The 19,518-nt window shown below is 34.5% G+C and overlaps 2 protein-coding genes across 2 annotated transcripts; both read left to right on the plus strand.

The window, feature by feature from the left end:
* Nucleotides 1–706: 706 nt before the first annotated feature.
* On the plus strand, nucleotides 707–1,921 carry LOC136067509 (F-box/kelch-repeat protein At3g06240-like). The gene has a single exon (XM_065773483.1). The coding sequence runs from the start codon at nucleotides 707–709 to the stop codon at nucleotides 1,919–1,921; it is 1,215 nt and encodes a 404-aa protein (XP_065629555.1).
* Nucleotides 1,922–15,370: 13,449 nt separating this feature from the next.
* On the plus strand, nucleotides 15,371–16,603 carry LOC112035310 (F-box/kelch-repeat protein At3g23880-like). The gene has a single exon (XM_024068143.1). The coding sequence runs from the start codon at nucleotides 15,371–15,373 to the stop codon at nucleotides 16,601–16,603; it is 1,233 nt and encodes a 410-aa protein (XP_023923911.1).
* The last annotated feature ends 2,915 nt before the right edge of the window (nucleotides 16,604–19,518 follow it).

Consider the following 19,518-nt stretch of genomic DNA (forward strand, 5'->3'; position numbering starts at 1 on the left):
CCTTCTCACGTTGCTTCTTCTCCATCTTCTTTGTTCTGTTTTTATTTTTTTATTTTTTTTATTTTTTTTATTCACACGTTTTCTAACTCTCACTCTTATTATATCCCTCACTTTTGTGACTTATCTCTACCATTAGATTCACTGCTTTTCTCTAGTACGTACCAGAACAGAACGAAATTCAAAACTCTGTTCTGTCCCCTTCCTTTGAAAATAATGTCTCAAACAAGAGAACCCACAAAAGCACAACCACCAACCCTTGGAAAGATCAAGAACAACCATCTTCCGGATGACATAGTATTCAACATCTTGGCAAGGCTACCAGTTAAATCACTCGTCAGATTCAGGTGTGTTTCTAAATCCCGTAACGCCTTAATCATCAGCTCCTATTTCATCTCCACCCACCTTATCAATTATAATAACAATGATCATGATAATAAGGATCGTGGTTATATCCTTGACATGTCATGTTTTAATTATCCTCCTCCTACAAATAGACCAGTTATTTCGTTTTATTGCGACCATGGTTTTGATAAAATTTTCCAGTTTGAAGTTCCCTTAAACCTTCCTTCTCATCATGCCACCTTCTTAGTCGGTTCGTGCAATGGCCTTTTGTGTCTGAATTTTTGTCCTCCACGCACCATGATTAATGTTATTTACGTGTGGAACCCCAACATCAACTCTGTTCTGTCCCCTTCCTTTGAAAATAATGTCTCAAACAAGAGAACCCACAAAAGCACAACCACCAACCCTTGGAAAGATCAAGAACAACCATCTTCCGGATGACATAGTATTCAACATCTTGGCAAGGCTACCAGTTAAATCACTCGTCAGATTCAGGTGTGTTTCTAAATCCCGTAACGCCTTAATCATCAGCTCCTATTTCATCTCCACCCACCTTATCAATTATAATAACAATGATCATGATAATAAGGATCGTGGTTATATCCTTGACATGTCATGTTTTAATTATCCTCCTCCTACAAATAGACCAGTTATTTCGTTTTATTGCGACCATGGTTTTGATAAAATTTTCCAGTTTGAAGTTCCCTTAAACCTTCCTTCTCATCATGCCACCTTCTTAGTCGGTTCGTGCAATGGCCTTTTGTGTCTGAATTTTTGTCCTCCACGCACCATGATTAATGTTATTTACGTGTGGAACCCCAACATCAGAAAGTTAAAGAGGTTGCCTGATCCTTGTGAAAGCCAATCACACCTTGTGTCACTTGGATTTGGTTTTCAATCTAAGAGTATTGACTACAAGGTTGTTAAGATCTTACGTTGCTTGACCTCTCAACTTGAGGTTGAGGTGTACTCATCGAAATCAGATTCTTGGAGAAGGGTTGGTTTTTCATTTAGAACTAATGTTGAGTTTGAAATTCATCATAATTATTATTTGCCAATCCCATTCTTTGGTGGAGCTTTGCATTGGTTAGTAGACACCATACCAGATGAAGAGAACAAGAAGAATGAAATGATTTTGTCATTTGATATCAATAACGAGACATTCGAAGAGCTAGCGCCACCTGATCATTGCTTAGATGGAGAGCATCCTGGGAGATGTCTCATGTTATTTCGGGGGAAACTAGCTTTCATTAGATTTGTGAGCGTTGGTGAACATAAATTCACATGCATATGGGTGATAAAAGAGTATGGCACACATAAATCTTGGAATAAACCTATTGTTGTACCAAAAAAATATGATGGTTTCAATGGTTTCACCAAGTGTGGTTTAATTCTATCGCATGAACAATTTCAGATGTCTTCTAATGGTGAATTAAAGATGAGGAAAAAAACTAAATATGTTTTAATTGACCCTGAAACTTTTCGTGAAAAACGTGTTCATATTCAAAATATTTCATTTGTAGCTACTTTCATGGAGAGCTTAGCCTTACTTGATGGAGCAAATGTGATAACTTATTAAGTGCATGAAGATGTTTGTTCTAAAAACTGAAGTTGTCGGTTGTATAAATGAAATAAAATCTTTGTAATGCTTTTCCTTTTGAGTTATATATTCTAGAATTAGACACACAATCACTCACAGAATTGGATTGAACTGCTTGCAATCAGCCATGCTTCTAACCAGAACTCAACTTTTACCCAGGCACCACCTTTACCCTGTTTTGGAATATTTTTATAAAGATTACAGTATTTTTATTAAATGTTGATTTAAGTGTGTAAATAGAAATCAGTTTTATTCTTTGATGTCTTTCCTATATATTATGAGTTGGCCAAATTAATGCATATTGATTAGCAAACCTTTCCAAATGTTGGTGCACCTGATGTACTTCCTTATTAAATATTTTACTCACAGAATTGGATTGAACTGCTTGCAATCAGCCATGCTTCTAACCAGAACTCAACTTTTACCCAGGCACCACCTTTACCCTGTTTTGGAATATTTTTATAAAGATTACAGTATTTTTATTAAATGTTGATTTAAGTGTGTAAATAGAAATCAGTTTTATTCTTTGATGTCTTTCCTATATATTATGAGTTGGCCAAATTAATGCATATTGATTAGCAAACCTTTCCAAATGTTGGTGCACCTGATGTACTTCCTTATTAAATATTTTCTTCAAACGTGTTCTAAATTGCTTTTTTTTTTTTTTAAGAATACTAAGTAGTTTTAACACACATACACGGGGAGAAGGAAGAATGTTTTTTTTAAAGAAATTTACAGTGATGTATATCTAAAATGGTCTAACTCTTAGATTCACAGCACAGACTTTAAACCTTTTTAACTCACATTCATTTTTTAATGTGAAATTAATCCACTGTTTTTTCTTTTGAGAATAAGTAGTTTTAACACATACACATGGGAAGAGGGGAGAATATGTTTTTAAAGAAACTTATAGTGGTGTATATTTAAAAGGGCCTAATTCTTGGATACACAACACAAGTTTTCTAAATTGCTAATTTGATATGTTTCTTTAAATGAATTTTACTTGGTATGGATTCTTTACTCTTAAATAGAATTCTATATCCAGCCATATGTGTTAGAGAAAACCATTATTCTCATGGGCACTATTTTCTGCAACAAATTTGGTCCGTGTAGTTATCAGTTATCACCACCTTATTTCCCTTTGAGCCACCTATCCAAAGTCTTTTTAAGTTGCACCACATTTCTCATCATTGTTCTATACGTTATCCAACACAATCAAGTACTTCTTTTGTTTGAGTTCTTTGCGAAGTTTGCAAATGATCCATATCAAGGATTTCAATTTTCATACCAGTTGCAGATCCAATTATCTTTTCAACAATTGTTTTCACATCAAAGATATCAGAGACGCGCACCTACATCTTCACTTTCTCATCCTTGAATACATATTGAGAAAGTGTGGTCTTCCCCATCCCTTTAATTCCCACTATGGATATGAACGAGACATTTTCTTCCACATCAATGTTCAGTAATAAATCTATGGTCATTATCTTATCCTCTTCTCTCCCAACAACTGATTCTTCTCGTACGAATGAGAGAGTTTGGTCCCTCTCCCTCACCTTTATTTGCAAAGGATGCTCTATCAATTGGAATTTGTTCCTATCATTTGCTTTTGCATCAAGTCTCTCCCTTATGGCCTTTATTTCGTGAGCCATGTTAAAATAAAAAGCAATTTGGTTTGAGCTCGAAAAGTAAGTGTGTACCTTCTTTGCCATTTTATCACCTCCCATCACCCTTCGTCGCAAGTCTTCAATAGAGAAATCACTCAACAGATCATCTGCGCCATATACTGCATCTCTAAGCTTCTTGACTATTAGTGAACTATTTTGTTTCCTTTATTAATTTTTATTTTATTTTATGTACTCATCTTTTATGTATATCATATGTTAATATATTAAACTATTATTATTTTATATTTTATATGTCAATTTTTATTTGAAAAATAAATAAATAATCTCCGTTATTTTGTCAATGTCTTTCAAAGGTTCAAGACCTAAAAAAGAAAATAAATATTGAAAAGAAATTTTAAAAATATAAAGAAGTATGAGTTCAAAACCAAAAAAAAAAAAAAAAAAAAAATTGTTAACTTAATAATTTATTGTTCCTCGCGTAAATTTGTGTATAAGTAATAATATATATTGTAGGGTCATGATTTTCGGCCCAAGCCTAGAAGAATTGGACAATGGTCTAATGAGCCCAATACAATAAATTTTTAGAGAGTGGGATGAAGAACTAGGCTTTAGTGAAGGTTAATAACGGTTAGTATGGATTTTAAAGAAGAACACGCAAGTAAGACATATAAAAATGATTGAAACTGTCATCCAAGGAGGCAGATAATGATATAAATTGATATAGATGGTTAGCAACTAAGGTTCTTTACATTATATAGTTCCTTTTAGTCCATCTTGATCATACATTTGTTGGTCATCTAAACCTTCACTTGAGTGTATGTCCCATCAGATACCTCCTCTGGCCCCTTTGTGAGTTGCGGTGACCAAGAAAACACTGTTCAGAGGTTTTCTCCATATAAATGAGGCCAAAAAAGCAGTTGTAAGGCATTAATGCGATGACAACAGCTTTTCTTTAGATATTTCATAGCCTCATTCACTCTTGCGTGTCTCAGAGGTATATCTCCACCACTAGAGATTCTATGAAAATCATTCTTACAGCTGGAACTCAGACTTGAGGCGTGTCACCCGTTGCCGAGAATAGGTTACTACTCGGACCACCTTTATTTATTTCTTTACACGTCAGACTTTAAATTAGAATTTCTCCACTCTATTTTGTCTCTCCTCAAACGTAATAGTGCCTTCGGATAAGACCCAAGGCCCAATATATGAAATTTTGGGCCATTCCTCCCCCCCCCCCCCCCCCCCCCCCGCCCCATATATATATAAGAATGATTCCATAATAATCTTGAAGTTTATTATTACTTTCGATTATGAAGTTTCAAATACATATATCTTCCATTAATAATTCTTCATGATTCATAAACTTGGGTTTGTCAATCTATTTGTGTTTGCTTTTTGTTCAATTCATTGGTATAGTACAATAACCATATATATGTGAGACGCCCACATCCATACTTATATCTTGGTGAGTCTTTAATTGCAAGTTATTTTACAAATTTGAAAATTTAGACTTTTGGACCATGGGGCTCTTTTGTTAGATAACACATAATTTTTTTTTCTTTAACTAAAATTGGCATGTAACAAATTAAGGATTAGCCTCTGTTGTTTGCATTCGTGAAGTCTTGTTGTAGGTATATATTGTAAAGCATCCTATAGCAATGGATAATCATTAGATGAAATTTGCGTCTCAAACAGCACACCAGGAAAGGATTTCATGTTCGTGTACTAACTGTGCGAGTAGAAAACTATTTGGTCGAGGATTGACCTGTTTGGTAAGGTAGTTCAAATAATAGTTTTTAGTGTTTAAACACTGAAAACTGTGAGCCTTAGGAAAAACAACGCGTTTGGTAAGAGTTTTCATTTAGGAGTGTCTGAGTTACATTTTTCATTTTAGGGTGTTTGAATACTAAATTTAAAAAACTCCTCATACCATTTTTCAAATAATATTGCTTAATGGCACTTTTGTAAATATTTAGAAAAGTATGAGACTCATTTGATAAGACCTAACATAACTAAAACTCTCTCACTCTCACGTTCACATCTCATTTTTTTTTTTCTTCCTTCTCTTTCATGTTTCTCTAACAGATATTAATAAAATAATTGTACATGTCAGAAAGTCACCACTTAAAAAAAAATACATACACAATATTATTTCACATTTTAAAATATGTTATTTGAAATATGATATCAAGCTCATTTTTTACATTATGAATACTATAAACATGTATTTTTATAACACTTTTTAAACCACAGTTTTTATATCATTTCGAACAATAGTACTTGAAAGCTACTGCCAAACAGTGTTGCATGTGATCACCTATTTTCGTATGGGATTGTTAAGGGTTATTAACCTTGGGTTTTTCATGGAAAATCAAAGTTTGCAATGACTTCTATTGAAAATCCAATGGTTACATCCAAATTTTTTTTAATGAATATGGTGATATTCGTGAGATATTGCATGACTATTCCCCATGCAAGATATGGTGTCAAAACCATATTTGAAGATACATGTACAAAATCCCATGGCTATTTGTAACGCAAATATAATCATCTGGTTATCACCTTGTATGCATATATATTGCATAGTGCACTGTCACCTTGAGATATAGGGCTGAATGGACAGTTTCATTATTCATGGAAAGTATCTATCTTTTAAATGATGTCGTATTGCATGGGTAGATAAAACTTAAGATGGATAAATATATATAAAGACAAATGTTAACAAACACTATTCTATTTAATAAAAAATTAAATAAATAAAAAAAGACATAAAAGATAAAACTAGTCTTTTTAGTTATTTTAATATTTTTTTTCTCTACAAAGTTAACTCCACACTAAAAAAAATAAATGACATAAATGATAAAACTGTAGAAAAAGACAAAAAATTGTATATAAAAAAAGTCAAAAGTTGCTGTTAACAGGTAACTTATGGTGCCTATTAATACAACTCATATATAAAAGGGTAAGCCAAGCACGTTCAATGCATAGGCAAATGCCAAATGACATGTCATAATTCTAACACATGTCATTTGGAAAAAAACCTCATATCCTCAACTCAATGGCTATATTACAATGTCGTTTTTTATACCTTATTGTGTCGGAGAGTATTAGAAGCAACTTGTTGTTTAAGCATGACATAAGTAATAAATTGGGTTTGCAAATCAAACCAAACCTTTTAGCCCAAGATGCAAGTCTGATTTGTATGGGTCATTTACCCAATACGAATGTGTGAGTGAGTTGCGTATTGTAGCCTAATTGAGTTGTGGGTCATCAAGCCTGGCTTGATCTGCATGTCTTTTAGGCTGGACATGATTGCGGGCCGTTTAGTCTAGCTTTATGATTTTTTTAATCATGAAATCCGGCCTGACACGTCTTTTGGGCTCGACTTTATATATGTTGGTCATTGGGCATAGAACCCCATATATTAATGAACTTAAGACCTACCTCGCCATATGACCAACATATATACTGACCCCTACTAATTCAACACTCCGACATTGTCCATTTATATCATGTCCAAACGTCAAATTGTTTTTAATGCTCTCCGGCCCAATAAGGTATAAAAACGACAACGCAATCGAATCCTAGAAGGTTCACATGGGTTTTATTAAACCTTAATCTTCTATATACTTATGTAGATTTGATGTTGAATTACATAACTTTATATATAGATTTATATGGTATCAAATTATTATTAGTTTATTGACAAAATAAATAGTTTATTCATAGTAAAAATTCGTAGATTTGTAAAGAGGTAAACAATTTTAGTCAAAATTTTATTATATTTGAAAAATGAGTAAGTTAATCAAGTTGAATAAGTTCGAGTTTGTTCTACAAGAAAATGAATCAAGTGTTGTTATACTGTTTATTATGAGCTCGAGCTTGTTTCAAGTTCGTTAAAAAATTAAATGAATGTCTAAACTTTTAATACTCGGTTTGGCTAAATGACCAATGCATTAAGTTGGGGCAAAACTAAACTTTTTGGTCTTTCTTTCTCTATTTATATTATTGTATTACCTTTTCATTTACATTGGTCCCGTTTGGTAATGTTGTTCTAATAACGTTGTTTAAGTGTTACGGATATACGTGTGAGTGAAAAAGTACTGTGAAAATACGTGTTATGTTGTTTAAATAATGAAAATTATTGTTTAAACAACACAACTAAACACCCCCTATATGTCTTCAACAACAAAAACCAATGTTGTTTTGCCTCCACGCAAATGGCCGTTTGACAATGTTGTTCTTGTAATGTTGTTTAAGTGTTGTGAAAATACATGTGAATGAAAATGTGTTGTAAATATACGCGTGCGCTCAATCTCGTTTCGAGAATCTCAAGGCTCGGAGCTTGAATCACTTAACTCCTTAGTATCAACTTGGTTGAACAACGATTTCCGGTCTCGCAGGAACAAGAGACGAAGAACAATTCGTACCACAATCAAGTTGCTAAGAAGAGGAGACGTAGTAGGAGTGAGACCAATGCTTGTTTGGAGGAGGAGGTTAAGGTTGTTCGTCGGTGCATTCGAAGGAGAATTGAGCTTCGGATAAATCAGGAGAAAGGGTTTTCGAGTTCTGGAGATGGGACTAAGAGGCTTAGAACACATGTTTGGTATGCCAAGCGGTTTACAAAGAAAAATGTGAGGTTCTAAAAATTGTTGACAATGATTTATAAATGTTTTGTGTGGAGGAAGGGGTTCAAGGGCACTCCTGAAGTGGTTCAAGCAAGAAGTTCTCATACATGATGCGAGTTATCATGTTCCTGTCCAATTAGAGGGTCCGGAGGTAGGCATTCCCTCTTCTTGTTACAAACTTTTTTTGATTCTAATGTGAATGAAATGGGTTTAGAATAAAAAAAAGGTCTTTAATCAATAGTTGGAATAATTATTTCCAGCTCCACTGGCCCAATAAAAAAAGTCATGCAATTTGTTTTTATTCTATTATGATAAATGTAATCTGATCTTGTGTTGTATGCTTCCAGGATTCTTTAATATTGGTTCTAAAAACTCTGATGGTGCCTTCCCCTTCAGATCTTTCTGAAACTTCTTCTTGCTCTGTTATTTCGGGTGCCATGTATGGAAGCGCTATGGTAGGTTATCTCATTAAGTGATCTCTTATGAACGGGGATTATATAAGGATTTAGATATATGAATTCCCTGTTCTTCGCAGCTTCATCATGTTGGAGCACCACTTTCTCAGCAGAATAGAGATAGTGATGCTATGGACCATGATGGTGATGGCTGTGACAAGCTGAGAACATCAAGGTCAGTTCTTCCTTTTGCCAGATGTGGGTGTGGATACATGTTTCTGCTTTTAGTGAAGGATTTGATGGTCTAAAATTTGCCTGCCAAGAGGAGGTACACATTCTATATTTGGTTCTCACAAGAGAATCATATTTCTCTTTATTTTTTGAAGCTTAGTAGGCTTAAAGAGTTAAACTTCCAACTTCAAATGAGGCGTCATATGTGGGAAGTCTTGTTACTCTAAGCTGCATTAAAATTCTCTGGAAACTACCCTATAAGTGAATGATAATCTCAAGGGATCCTTACATTATAATTAAAGAAAAAGACACTGATGTTATAGTTTTCTTTGTAGTTGCATTAGATTATACTAAGTTGTTTTAATGTCTTTTGGTAATCGGTTTCACTTGCCTAGAGTATTAGATAGTATAATACAGATAAAGTTGGTGCTTAGATCACTCATCACATATTCTTGTAACGTTTATTTTCACCCTACATGTGTTCTATCTTCAGATGGGTGAGAGGGGCATTTTAATCAATTGTGTTTCACTTGAAGTTCAACTTGCAAAATTAGAAGTATTACGATTAAAGGCATTTCAACATCTTCAGAAGGTATTACATCCTGTTACTTGGTGAATTATTTAATGCTAGAAATACGTCTTACTAAGTGAAGAAGTGCAAGATGGCTAATTGGTGTTGACTGGCTTTACAGTTCTTCAGAGAACTCTTGGCAATTGAGGAAGCATTCAGCTGTAGAATCCGACCATGACTCCCAATTGAAGAAGTCTTCTGTACTTGAAAATGAGGAGAATTTTTCTTCTCATGTAATTGTGTCTCTTAGAGTCAAGGATCCTCATCGCATAACGCCTGAGAAAAAGGTTTGCAGATGTTCCAGAGTCACTTTCTACTGGCATGCTCAGCGTATCAGAAGCTGAAGCTAAAGAGGATGTTGCATTAGCAGGAATTCTAGACAAGAACGAGGAGTTGTTAGTTGGGACAAAGCCCGGAGGAAATAGCATTATTTATGATAACGAGGATTTATGGGATAGTAGCAGTGGAGTAATCCCCCTGTCAAAGAGAATGTATTGTGTATGGAAAAAAATAGCCTGCGTATGGATAAGTTCTGCCTTGATGCTTCAAATTCAGGAATGCTGAACACTTCAACCAAGGTGCAGTGCTCAAGATCTTGCCCTATTCTTCTTTTAAAAAAGGGAAATGTTAAAAAGCACCATGTGTGGTGCATGTTAAGATTCCCGGGTTGTGTTAATAAAAAGGACAAAAAATTATTAAAAAAATTACCAAAAACGATATAAAGAAATTGCTAAAAATTTATCAAAAATAACAAAAAGTAAAAAAAAATGAGTAAAAAACTGTTGTTAACGGACACCTTACGGTGCCCCGTTAACATAACCCTTTAAAAAATAATGACCAAAAAGGAATTGCATATAGGGTAACTCCTTCTATCCTAGTAAAATCTCCCTTTTTTGTCTTACTTGAATAGTTAATTCTTACCATTGGGATCCTAATTCTTAATTTACGTTTTAACACATGCATAACTATCCATCGTGACTTACTCTATTATTGTTCATTGAGTAGGCACCATTGTGTAATGCATCAGAAGAGTAAAATTGTCAGTTATGAAAATTCTGATTTAATAAATGGCTTTGGCTGTAGGGAAGAGTTAGAATGACAAATAGTGCAAATTTTAGATCCTAAGAATCTGTGATTAGCCTTTTCCTCAGTACGTGCTTAGCCTCCCATCAGTGGAAATTTATTTTTAAGAATACAGTTAGATTTATGACATTAATGTTTCAGATGAAGAAAAGCACTTTGACTTTCACAGTTGTTTCCATTTGGCATTTTTTTTTGGGTAACTTCCATTTTGATATCTAAATAACATTTAAAATGAAGAGAGGCATCTTGTTTTCTTGAATTTTTATTGCAAAATTTAAAATTATGATAGTCCATAAGATAGCTGATAAATCTGTACGTTAAACAGTTTTCAAGAGAAAGCAAATTTTGAATTTATGTAGTTTAGCCAAATAATTTATATATATATATATATACCGAGAGTGAACTTGAAATAACCAAAAGCATGGGAAATCATGGGGAATATTCTTTTCAAAACATCATCATTAGTGGTGTAATGCAATAGTGGAACTTCACCAAGGGTAAACATTGTAGCATTTTTGGCCGTTGTGCAAAGTAAAACCAGCCAAGAAGGCGGTATTGCAGTTATAGTCAAAGTAATTTAAAACAATAATAAGACGGTAGAACTAGCCAAGTAATATATATCAAAACAGTTTAAAGTATAAAATCGTCCGAGAAGGAGGTAGCAACAAATATATGAAACTGAAAGCTGAAAATAGTTATTATTGAAAATAGGTAACAGAACTTACAGTAGTAGTTACATGATTGAAACAGTTCAACAATTACAAGGCTTGGAACTAGTTCTAGTAACAAGATTTGTAATGGGAAATCCTAAGGTGGAAACAAGGAACTCTCTCTCAAAGAAAGGCTCTAAAGAAAATTTTTGAAAGAAAGAAGTTCTTGAGAACAAGTTCTTAGTAATCTTAAGGGACAACTCTCCTTAAATAGAAAAAAAATCGGAGTTAACAGTACCTTAAATAGTAAAAGTGAATAGTGAATAGTAAGTAGTAAAAAGTGAATAGTAATTTTCACTTTTTGTCTTCAAATTTTCAGCAGAAGAACCTTGTTCAAAGCTTGCCGAAAGTAGTCATGGAATGATTGAAAGCAAGAGGAATCTCTTTTCAAAACGCCATCATTATTGCATTGGCAATGGTGTGAAATAATAGCAAGTGCATTGGCAGTGGTATGAAATAATAGCAAGAACTTCATCAGAGGTAAATATTGTAGCATTTTGGCTGTTGTGCAGGCCAGGCAAATAAGAGAACCAGTCATTAGTCAACTGTTAGATTAGGAGTATCATGACCAAACAGTTTTTGATTGTAGGGGTAACATAGGGAATAAACTCTATCAGTGAGAATTATCAAGCTGACAAGAATTTTCTGTTAAATCAATAGTGTTGTAGCAGTAACAATTTAGCATTATCAATGACCTATAGGGGCCAACCAATGATAGTAGTAGCAGTGGCCTAAGGAGGCCATTCATCAATCAGTGGAAGGAGCATTGGATGGATAACCATCATAAGGATCCCTTGGAGGATCATTATCACATTCATGCTCGTGGTAAATAGCATACTGGTTACAGAATCCATAATATAGGAGTGGCTTATAAATAGGGCTTTTTCCAGGTGTAAGGAATCTTCTTGGATCATCATGACCAGTTCGTTCTAAATGACGGATATCAGAGACATAAGGTCTAATGCCAAAAACATGAATTCTATCTGTATTTCCTATGAAATGGTAATCTTTCCATAAGTCTTGGATAACATCAAGAATTTGATTATTGAAATAATTTCTCCAACATTCTACAAGAGCAAAAGGATTTCTGAATAAAAGGAAAGAATTTCCTTCATACCATTGCCCTTGGTGAGTGAAACCATTAATGAGAATGAGATGTTTTGAGGGTTGGACTTCCATCCAGTTATCTCTTTCCCATTTTGGCAAAGTACTCCTGCATCTAATGGAAACAAAAGGACTAGCAAGTTTTTTAATAGCTTCTTGAATTATTTGCGGGAACTGGCTAATTTGGTCATGGCTTGTTAACTTGATGAACCTAATAAAGCCATATTCAATCATCTAGGACAGCCAGTCAAGGTCCCTATCATCATCATCTGTTCCATCTTCATAATTGACTAAGAGACCTGGAAATGGATGCTTCTTTTCATATAATCTGAGACTACTCCCAAAGTGTTCTTCCCAATCCAGTTAGATAAAGACGTTGTCAGCTTAATCTAAATCATCAGGATCAGGAATAGTGGCTGTAACAAGTTTCTTGAAATATTTGTACCATAGGTCAAAAGACCTAAATATAGCCTTACTTTGTAGAATACAAGATTGTATATAGGCCTGTCCAAACCCATCTAAGACTCAACCCACCCGGAGGACCTAACTGGAACCGATTTAAAACCGGCCGACCCGACTATTCCGGCGGTCAACGACGGGTCTTTTCCCCCCAAAAACCGACTTTGGCAGGTCGGTTTCTGTTTCTATCCCCCAAAACCTAAAAAACCCAAACCGTCTGGAGAAAAACCCAAATTCCGGCAAAAAACCCAGATTCCGACGAGAAACCTAGATCCCGGCGAGAAAAATTCCAGAATTCGATGAAAAAACCTAAATCTCGGTCAAAAAACCCAGATTCAGGCGATATTTCACGTAGATTAGGCGAGATTTTGACTGGATTTGGCGAAATCTCATCAAATCTGATGAGATTACGGCCGGATTTGGCAAAATCTCATAGATTCCGATGAGATTTTCGCCAGATCTCGAGTTTTCTCACCGTTTTCTCGAGTTCTCTTGCCGTTTTCTCCCCGTTTTCTCAAAACCCAGACGCCGACGGACCCGCCCACCACTTGTAGAAGTCTGATCCGTCCGACCCGTTTACTCCGGCGGTCGACAGCGGGTGAGATTTTTCAAAACTCGATTCCGTCGGGTCGGTTCCGGGTTGGGCACAAACCCGACCTGGACCGACCCGTGGATAGCTTTAATTGTATATCTGTTGGCAATAGCACTTCTTAACAGTGATTGGGTCTTAAAATTCAATCTAGCATAATCAGTGCCCATTATAGTCTTTTTATCTATTGAATGGATTTTCTCTTTGCCAAAGAGTTGACTAGTGTAGGGATCATTTTTAATATTTGGGTGGTTAACAAAATGACTAGTGTAAGGATCATTTGTAATATTTGGGTGGTTAACAAGATAGCTTCTAAAAACCTCATTTTTTGAAACAAGGTTAGCATTTTCAGAAACAAGGTTAGCATAGTGGCTCATATAAGCATCATTTTGAGCAATAAAGTTAACAAGGTGGATTTCCAGTGCTTGGAGGGTTTTCTGGAAAAGGGTGTGGCGATTTAGAGTAAAAGCAACATAGAAGTTTTCAAGAATAATTTTAATGGAATCTGGTAGTTCACTATAGACTCCATTATAAAATTGTAAAGTTCTGGATAAAACTTCCTGCAAAACAATTATCATGTGACCATTGGAATATGCCACCTCTGCTGGAACAAATTCTTGAAGGGATGTTGATCCGCTGGGTTTTACCCCAGAAGATGTGCCTTCATGTATTACAAAAGGTTGTCTCGCTGGGAGCCTTTTGTCTTGAGAATAGCCCTGTACAGGTGCTTTTCCCTTGTTCCTCCTCTTTGTTGAGGAAGTCATATTAATCCACTTTATAGTTGTATAAGTAATATTATTATTATTCCACTTATTAGTGGTACTTATCCACGTAACATGGTCCGATACCTGCGAAGAATCATTGAAAATATTAGGATAATTGGTAGTAGTTATCATTTTGGCACTATGAACATTACCTTTGAAAATATCTATGAAATATTGGCAAAAACCCATCCTTGGTTCTTGAATAAGCACATTAGTTAGAAAATCTTCAAAATAAGATAGATTAACAATATGTTTTCTTCTATGCCAAAAGGCATTAGGAACATCAAAGCAAACATCATCAATCAGAATTTTTTGAAAATTATCAATTTTTTATTGCAACAATTTATCAGAAAGTTGTTTAGCAATTTTCTTGTATCTAACTTCTTGCTAAAGGAAGTTAAGATGTTTAATTTTAGCATGGATCAAATTTAAAACATCATTAGTATCAATTTCAAACTTTGAATCAAATTTAAATTTTACTTTTTGTCCAAAAGGATCAGTAGTAATTCCATCATGTTCAACAAAAAAAGGATACAAAACATCTTTTTATATATATATATATATATAATAAAAAATTTTCCAATGGTCAAAATAAAAAATTAGCTTCCGTTTATGTCACAATAAACTTAAATTTTATTTTAGTCGTTTGTTATATAAGTAATTTTCATCTAAGATATAACGGCATGGGCCAAATTGTCACAATATTGAAAAGTTAGAAATTAAATTGACACAATTAAAAAGTTATGGACTAAATTAAAATATGATGTTAAGGTTAGAGATCAAACATATAATTTACCCTCTATTTTTCCTTTAAAAGAATTAATAATTTTTTTTCAAAGATCTGACATGGATTTGTTTTATTATGTGGACGTGGCTTTTTATTATCTTACAATTACTTTATTAAAAAAAAAAAATTATATAAATATATATATATATATATCCCTGGGAATTTCTCAGGAGTATTAATAAGAACCCTACCTCTCTTCATATTAATAAAAACCCTAAAAACCCTACGTCTCTCTCTTTCTCTCTCTCTGAAAAATGTCTGAAACAAGAGAACCAGCAAGAGAACAACCACCGACCACCCTTCGACGTCAGAAGTATCTCCACTATAGTATTGTACTCAACATTCTGGCAAGGCTACCATATATATATATATATATATCCCTGGGAATTTCTCAGGAGTATTAATAAAAACCCTACCTCTCTTCATATTAATAAAAACCCTAAAAACCCTACGTCTCTCTCTCTCTCTCTCTCTGAAAAATGTCTGAAACAAGAGAACCAGCAAGAGAACAACCACCGACCACCCTTCGACGTCAGAAGTATCTCCACTATAGTATTGTACTCAACATTCTGGCAAGGCTACCAGTTAAATCACTCCTAAGATTCAGGTGTGTTTGCAAATCTTGGGACTCCTTAATCACCAGTCCATATTTCATCTCCACCCACTTACATGTCAATACCGTTGATCGTGGTGATTATATTGTTAACATGCCCTGGTATGTTGAGAACTCTTCTTCTCCTCCTTATTCCAACGGACCAGTCATTGCGTTTTATTGCGATCATGATGGGTTTGATAAAATTTTCGAGTTTGAAATTCCCTCAAGGTTTCCGCCTTATCAAGCTAACTTAGTCGGTTCGTGCAATGGCCTTTTGTGTTTGGAATTTCAAGTAAGGGAGAAGAGATGGCAAGTAGCATCTCTCACTGTTATTATCTACTTGTGGAATCCCAGTATTAGAAAATTAAAGAGGTTGCCTGATATTGAGTTTGACTGCTTTATTCCACTCGGATTTGCTTATCATTCAGAGAAAAATGACTACAAAGTTGTCAAGATTTCATACTATTCCAGGAGAAATCTTGAGGTTGAGGTGTACACATCAAAATCAGATTCGTGGAGAACACTTGAGGGCCTTGACGTTTCATTGGGACCCCAGATTGAGTTTGGATATAATATTTCTTTGCCAATCCCATTTTTTGGTGGAGCTTTGCATTGGTTAGTAGATATCATACAAGGCAAAGAGAAGCACAGGACTGAAATGATTTTGTCATTTGATGTCAATAATGAGACATTTGAAGAGCTAGCTCTGCCTGACCATTGCTTTGATGGAGCAGGCAATGGATTGGATGGGAAATGTATTTCGTTATTTAGGGGGAAACTAGCTTTGATTAGATTTGATACAGTTGGAGAACAAAGTTTTGCATGTGTATGGGCCATAAAAGAGTATGGCAAGCATAAATCCTGGAATAAACCTCTTGTTGTACGAGAACAATATCATGGTTTGTATGGTCTCACCAAGCGCGGTTTCATTCTATTGGAAGATGAATCCCACATCTTTGGCAATGGTCAATTAGAAATGCCGAAAAAAAGAAAGTTCGTTTTAATTGATCCCGAAGCTCGATGTGAAGAGTGTTTTGATTTTCAAGATCTTTCATTTGTAGCTACATTCATGGAGAGCTTAGCCTTACTTGATGAAGCAAATGTGATAACTTATTGAGGTGTGTGTAAAAAGTGTGAAGTCATTACTGGCATAAATGAAATGAAATCTTTGTAAGGCTTTTCCATTTAGCAGTATATATATTTTATAGTGGTGGCTATTATATATATATTAGTATTTGATATTGTTATGTGGATAGTACGTACATACCCAGATTACATTTCTGACTATTAACATTCTCTGGTCGCCTTCTTGTTTGCCTAGTTCTAGCTATATGGTCTTTGCTGGTCTGTGCTTCTATTAATTAGTACTTTTGTATGCATCAAGGATAAGCATTTCACAGATTGTGATAGAATACAAACTCTCTTCCAGAGACTACATATAACTATAAGTAGAGAGATGGGCAGGTTAATGCCAAAAAGGAGTTAAATCTATTTATTAATTACCACGGGGGATCCATTGATTACCAATTGTTAATGTTAGGATCCTGTCTCTTTGCTTGCTGGTGGCCACTGCTAGTGCTAGTACTCTATTTGTGCTTGCTGTTGTAACACTGCAAGTTGCAAAGTTGCTGGATATAATATATATGTGCTGCGTACTACACCACTAGAGCGCTGCAATACTGCTATTACATTGCAGTGTTATTGTGTCATGTACTAATATTTATTAGCAGCCAGTCTATAAGTAATTTAGTAGTACTATTAGTCAATTACAACATGTGCTCTATCTAAAATAATAATAGCATGCAGTGTTATTGTGTCGTTTACTCATATTAATTAGCATTAGTCTATTTATTAGTCATTAGTAATCCCATTAGTCAATTACAACATTTTCTTCTGTGATGTAGAACAGACAGCACATGTCTTTTTGAAGTAACAAAGGCGTCAGAAGTTACAGCGCAAGATGAAAGGGGGGTGCTAATGCGGCCATTGGAATGATGATGTTGAAATTGCATGAAATTTGGCAAGTTGAAGGGAAATGACATTCTGATCCTGGCTCAAGACCTCAAGTGTCATCTAAATTTAGGCAAATTCCTTCGTTAAAGCCTTAGAAATAGTGTTTTTACTATTTATAGTAATATTTATTTTTCTTTAATAACTTTTAGTTTCAAAGTTAGAATAAGGTCTTGTTTGTTTTGGGACGTTATTTTCAATTTCCGCAACTATCTAAAATTTGCTATTTTTGGCAAAAATAGTTGTTTTACCACCTAATTGTGTGATTAGCGCAAATTAGGGTTTTTGGGCATTTTCATAGCTGCCCTAGGATTTCTTTTACTATTTAAACATATTTTAGCCTTCAGGGCAATTTATTTTTCAGATTTATAAAAATTTAGACTTTGTTAAGTTCTCTCTGGTGGATTCCAAAACCTTATTATTTTGTGGATTTAATGGACTCCTTGTGGATTCTAGGTTTTCATTAAGAAGTTAATGCGTTTAGTTTCTTTTTCATTCAAAAAGCAACATGTTTGTTTTCTTGTAGCCCTGTAATCCCATAAAGCTTATCCATCCCTATTATTCTTTTTCTGGGCCTAAGCCCATGAGCCCGTTATTCTATATTCAGATCCCCACACAAAGTATCCTTGCTATCGTGAATTGTGAAATATAGGAAGGGACTTTTTTTTATTCTTGCTATACAAAGGATTTAGACAATAAAATGGCTTTAGAAATTACCAATGTTTTTAAACATATATAGTGTGTGGTGAAACCTTATAATCATGCCATAAAATCCTCAATCAAATTCTTTATTATAAGTTTTGAATGAATCTCAGGTTCATGTGGTGGAATTACTCAGTTGTTTTTTATTAAACCTTGGGATGAATCCACATCAAACAATTATTATAGGTTGGATACTAGTGTTAAAGGTATTAGGCTTACAATATAATTAGGCCTCGCCCATGTATACCAAATACCTCTAACACCTAGCATCAGTTTCATGCAAGTATTAGGACGTCAATATTTGTGTTAAAGGTTAGATTGTTGAATATTATATATTACTTTAGAATTTCTCTTCTAAGATCAATGTGGTTAGTTATTGAAACTTACTTTGTAAACAGGTCCAAAACCACCCTCTCCAAGTTTATTTGAGGCACTGAAGTAATTAGTAGCGGTAGATACACTAGAAAACTGAAGAGTGGAAGCTCCATTTCCTTATTTCTACCTTTCCCAGCCCTCTTCTTGTTGATTAGTCCTCGTTGTATAGCCCTGTTGCTGAAATCAAATGATATCAAGTCCTCCCCTACTTGATTTAGAAGATAGTTCCAATCAGTGCAAGCTTTGTGGTCCTGTTTCTCAAATCAAATTATAACAAGTCCTCCCCTACTTAATTGTGAAGATGGTTCCACTAATCTAATCCGAAATGATTCATAAAAGCCGTCATGGCTCAAATAATAACTGAATTTTGTTACATGGTTGCAAAGGAATATATACATATAATTTCAAAAGCATTTAATTGTTTTGTTGAAATCCTTGATGAGTTCTTATGCTGACAGCTGGAAGTAAATGAGTTGCTTGAGCCCACATATATTTACTTGCTTGAGTGGGCCTTTTCAATCAACAATACTTCGAACAACCACAAGTACATAATTTAACCCCTTTTTACATCAAATAAAATATATCAAGAGATTTACCAACACTCGTATTTGCTCGTTATCTTTTAAATTTATCTTTTCGATTAGAATTAGACTCAATTGTATATGCCTCATTATGTTAATGAAAGTAAGTTCCCTTCCAATGTTTTACTTTTCATGCAATTAGTTAATTGTAGTCTCAAGTTTATTTTTTTTGCAACTATGAATACTTCGAATTAGAATAAAGCATACCGACTTAGCCTTGAAAATGCTTGTTTTAAGTTCTTCACTTAGTCCTACTTATTGTATCAAAAGTAATTAGCCCTCGAGGATAGAATGAGATGTAGTCTCGAAGTGCAAAATTTTCTATCAAACAAACACACTTGCTGCAAGTACTAGAAGTGATTCA

This window comes from Quercus suber, unplaced genomic scaffold (assembly GCF_002906115.3).
Source record: "Quercus suber isolate HL8 unplaced genomic scaffold, Cork oak 2.0 scaffold_75, whole genome shotgun sequence".
NCBI classification, from domain to species: Eukaryota; Viridiplantae; Streptophyta; class Magnoliopsida; order Fagales; family Fagaceae; genus Quercus; species Quercus suber.

Excerpts from the sequence above, each read along its gene's own strand:
- LOC136067509 (XM_065773483.1), top strand. The coding sequence starts at position 707 with ATGTCTCAAACAAGAGAACCCACAAAAGCACAACCACCAACCCTTGGA.
- LOC112035310 (XM_024068143.1), top strand. The coding sequence starts at position 15,371 with ATGTCTGAAACAAGAGAACCAGCAAGAGAACAACCACCGACCACCCTT.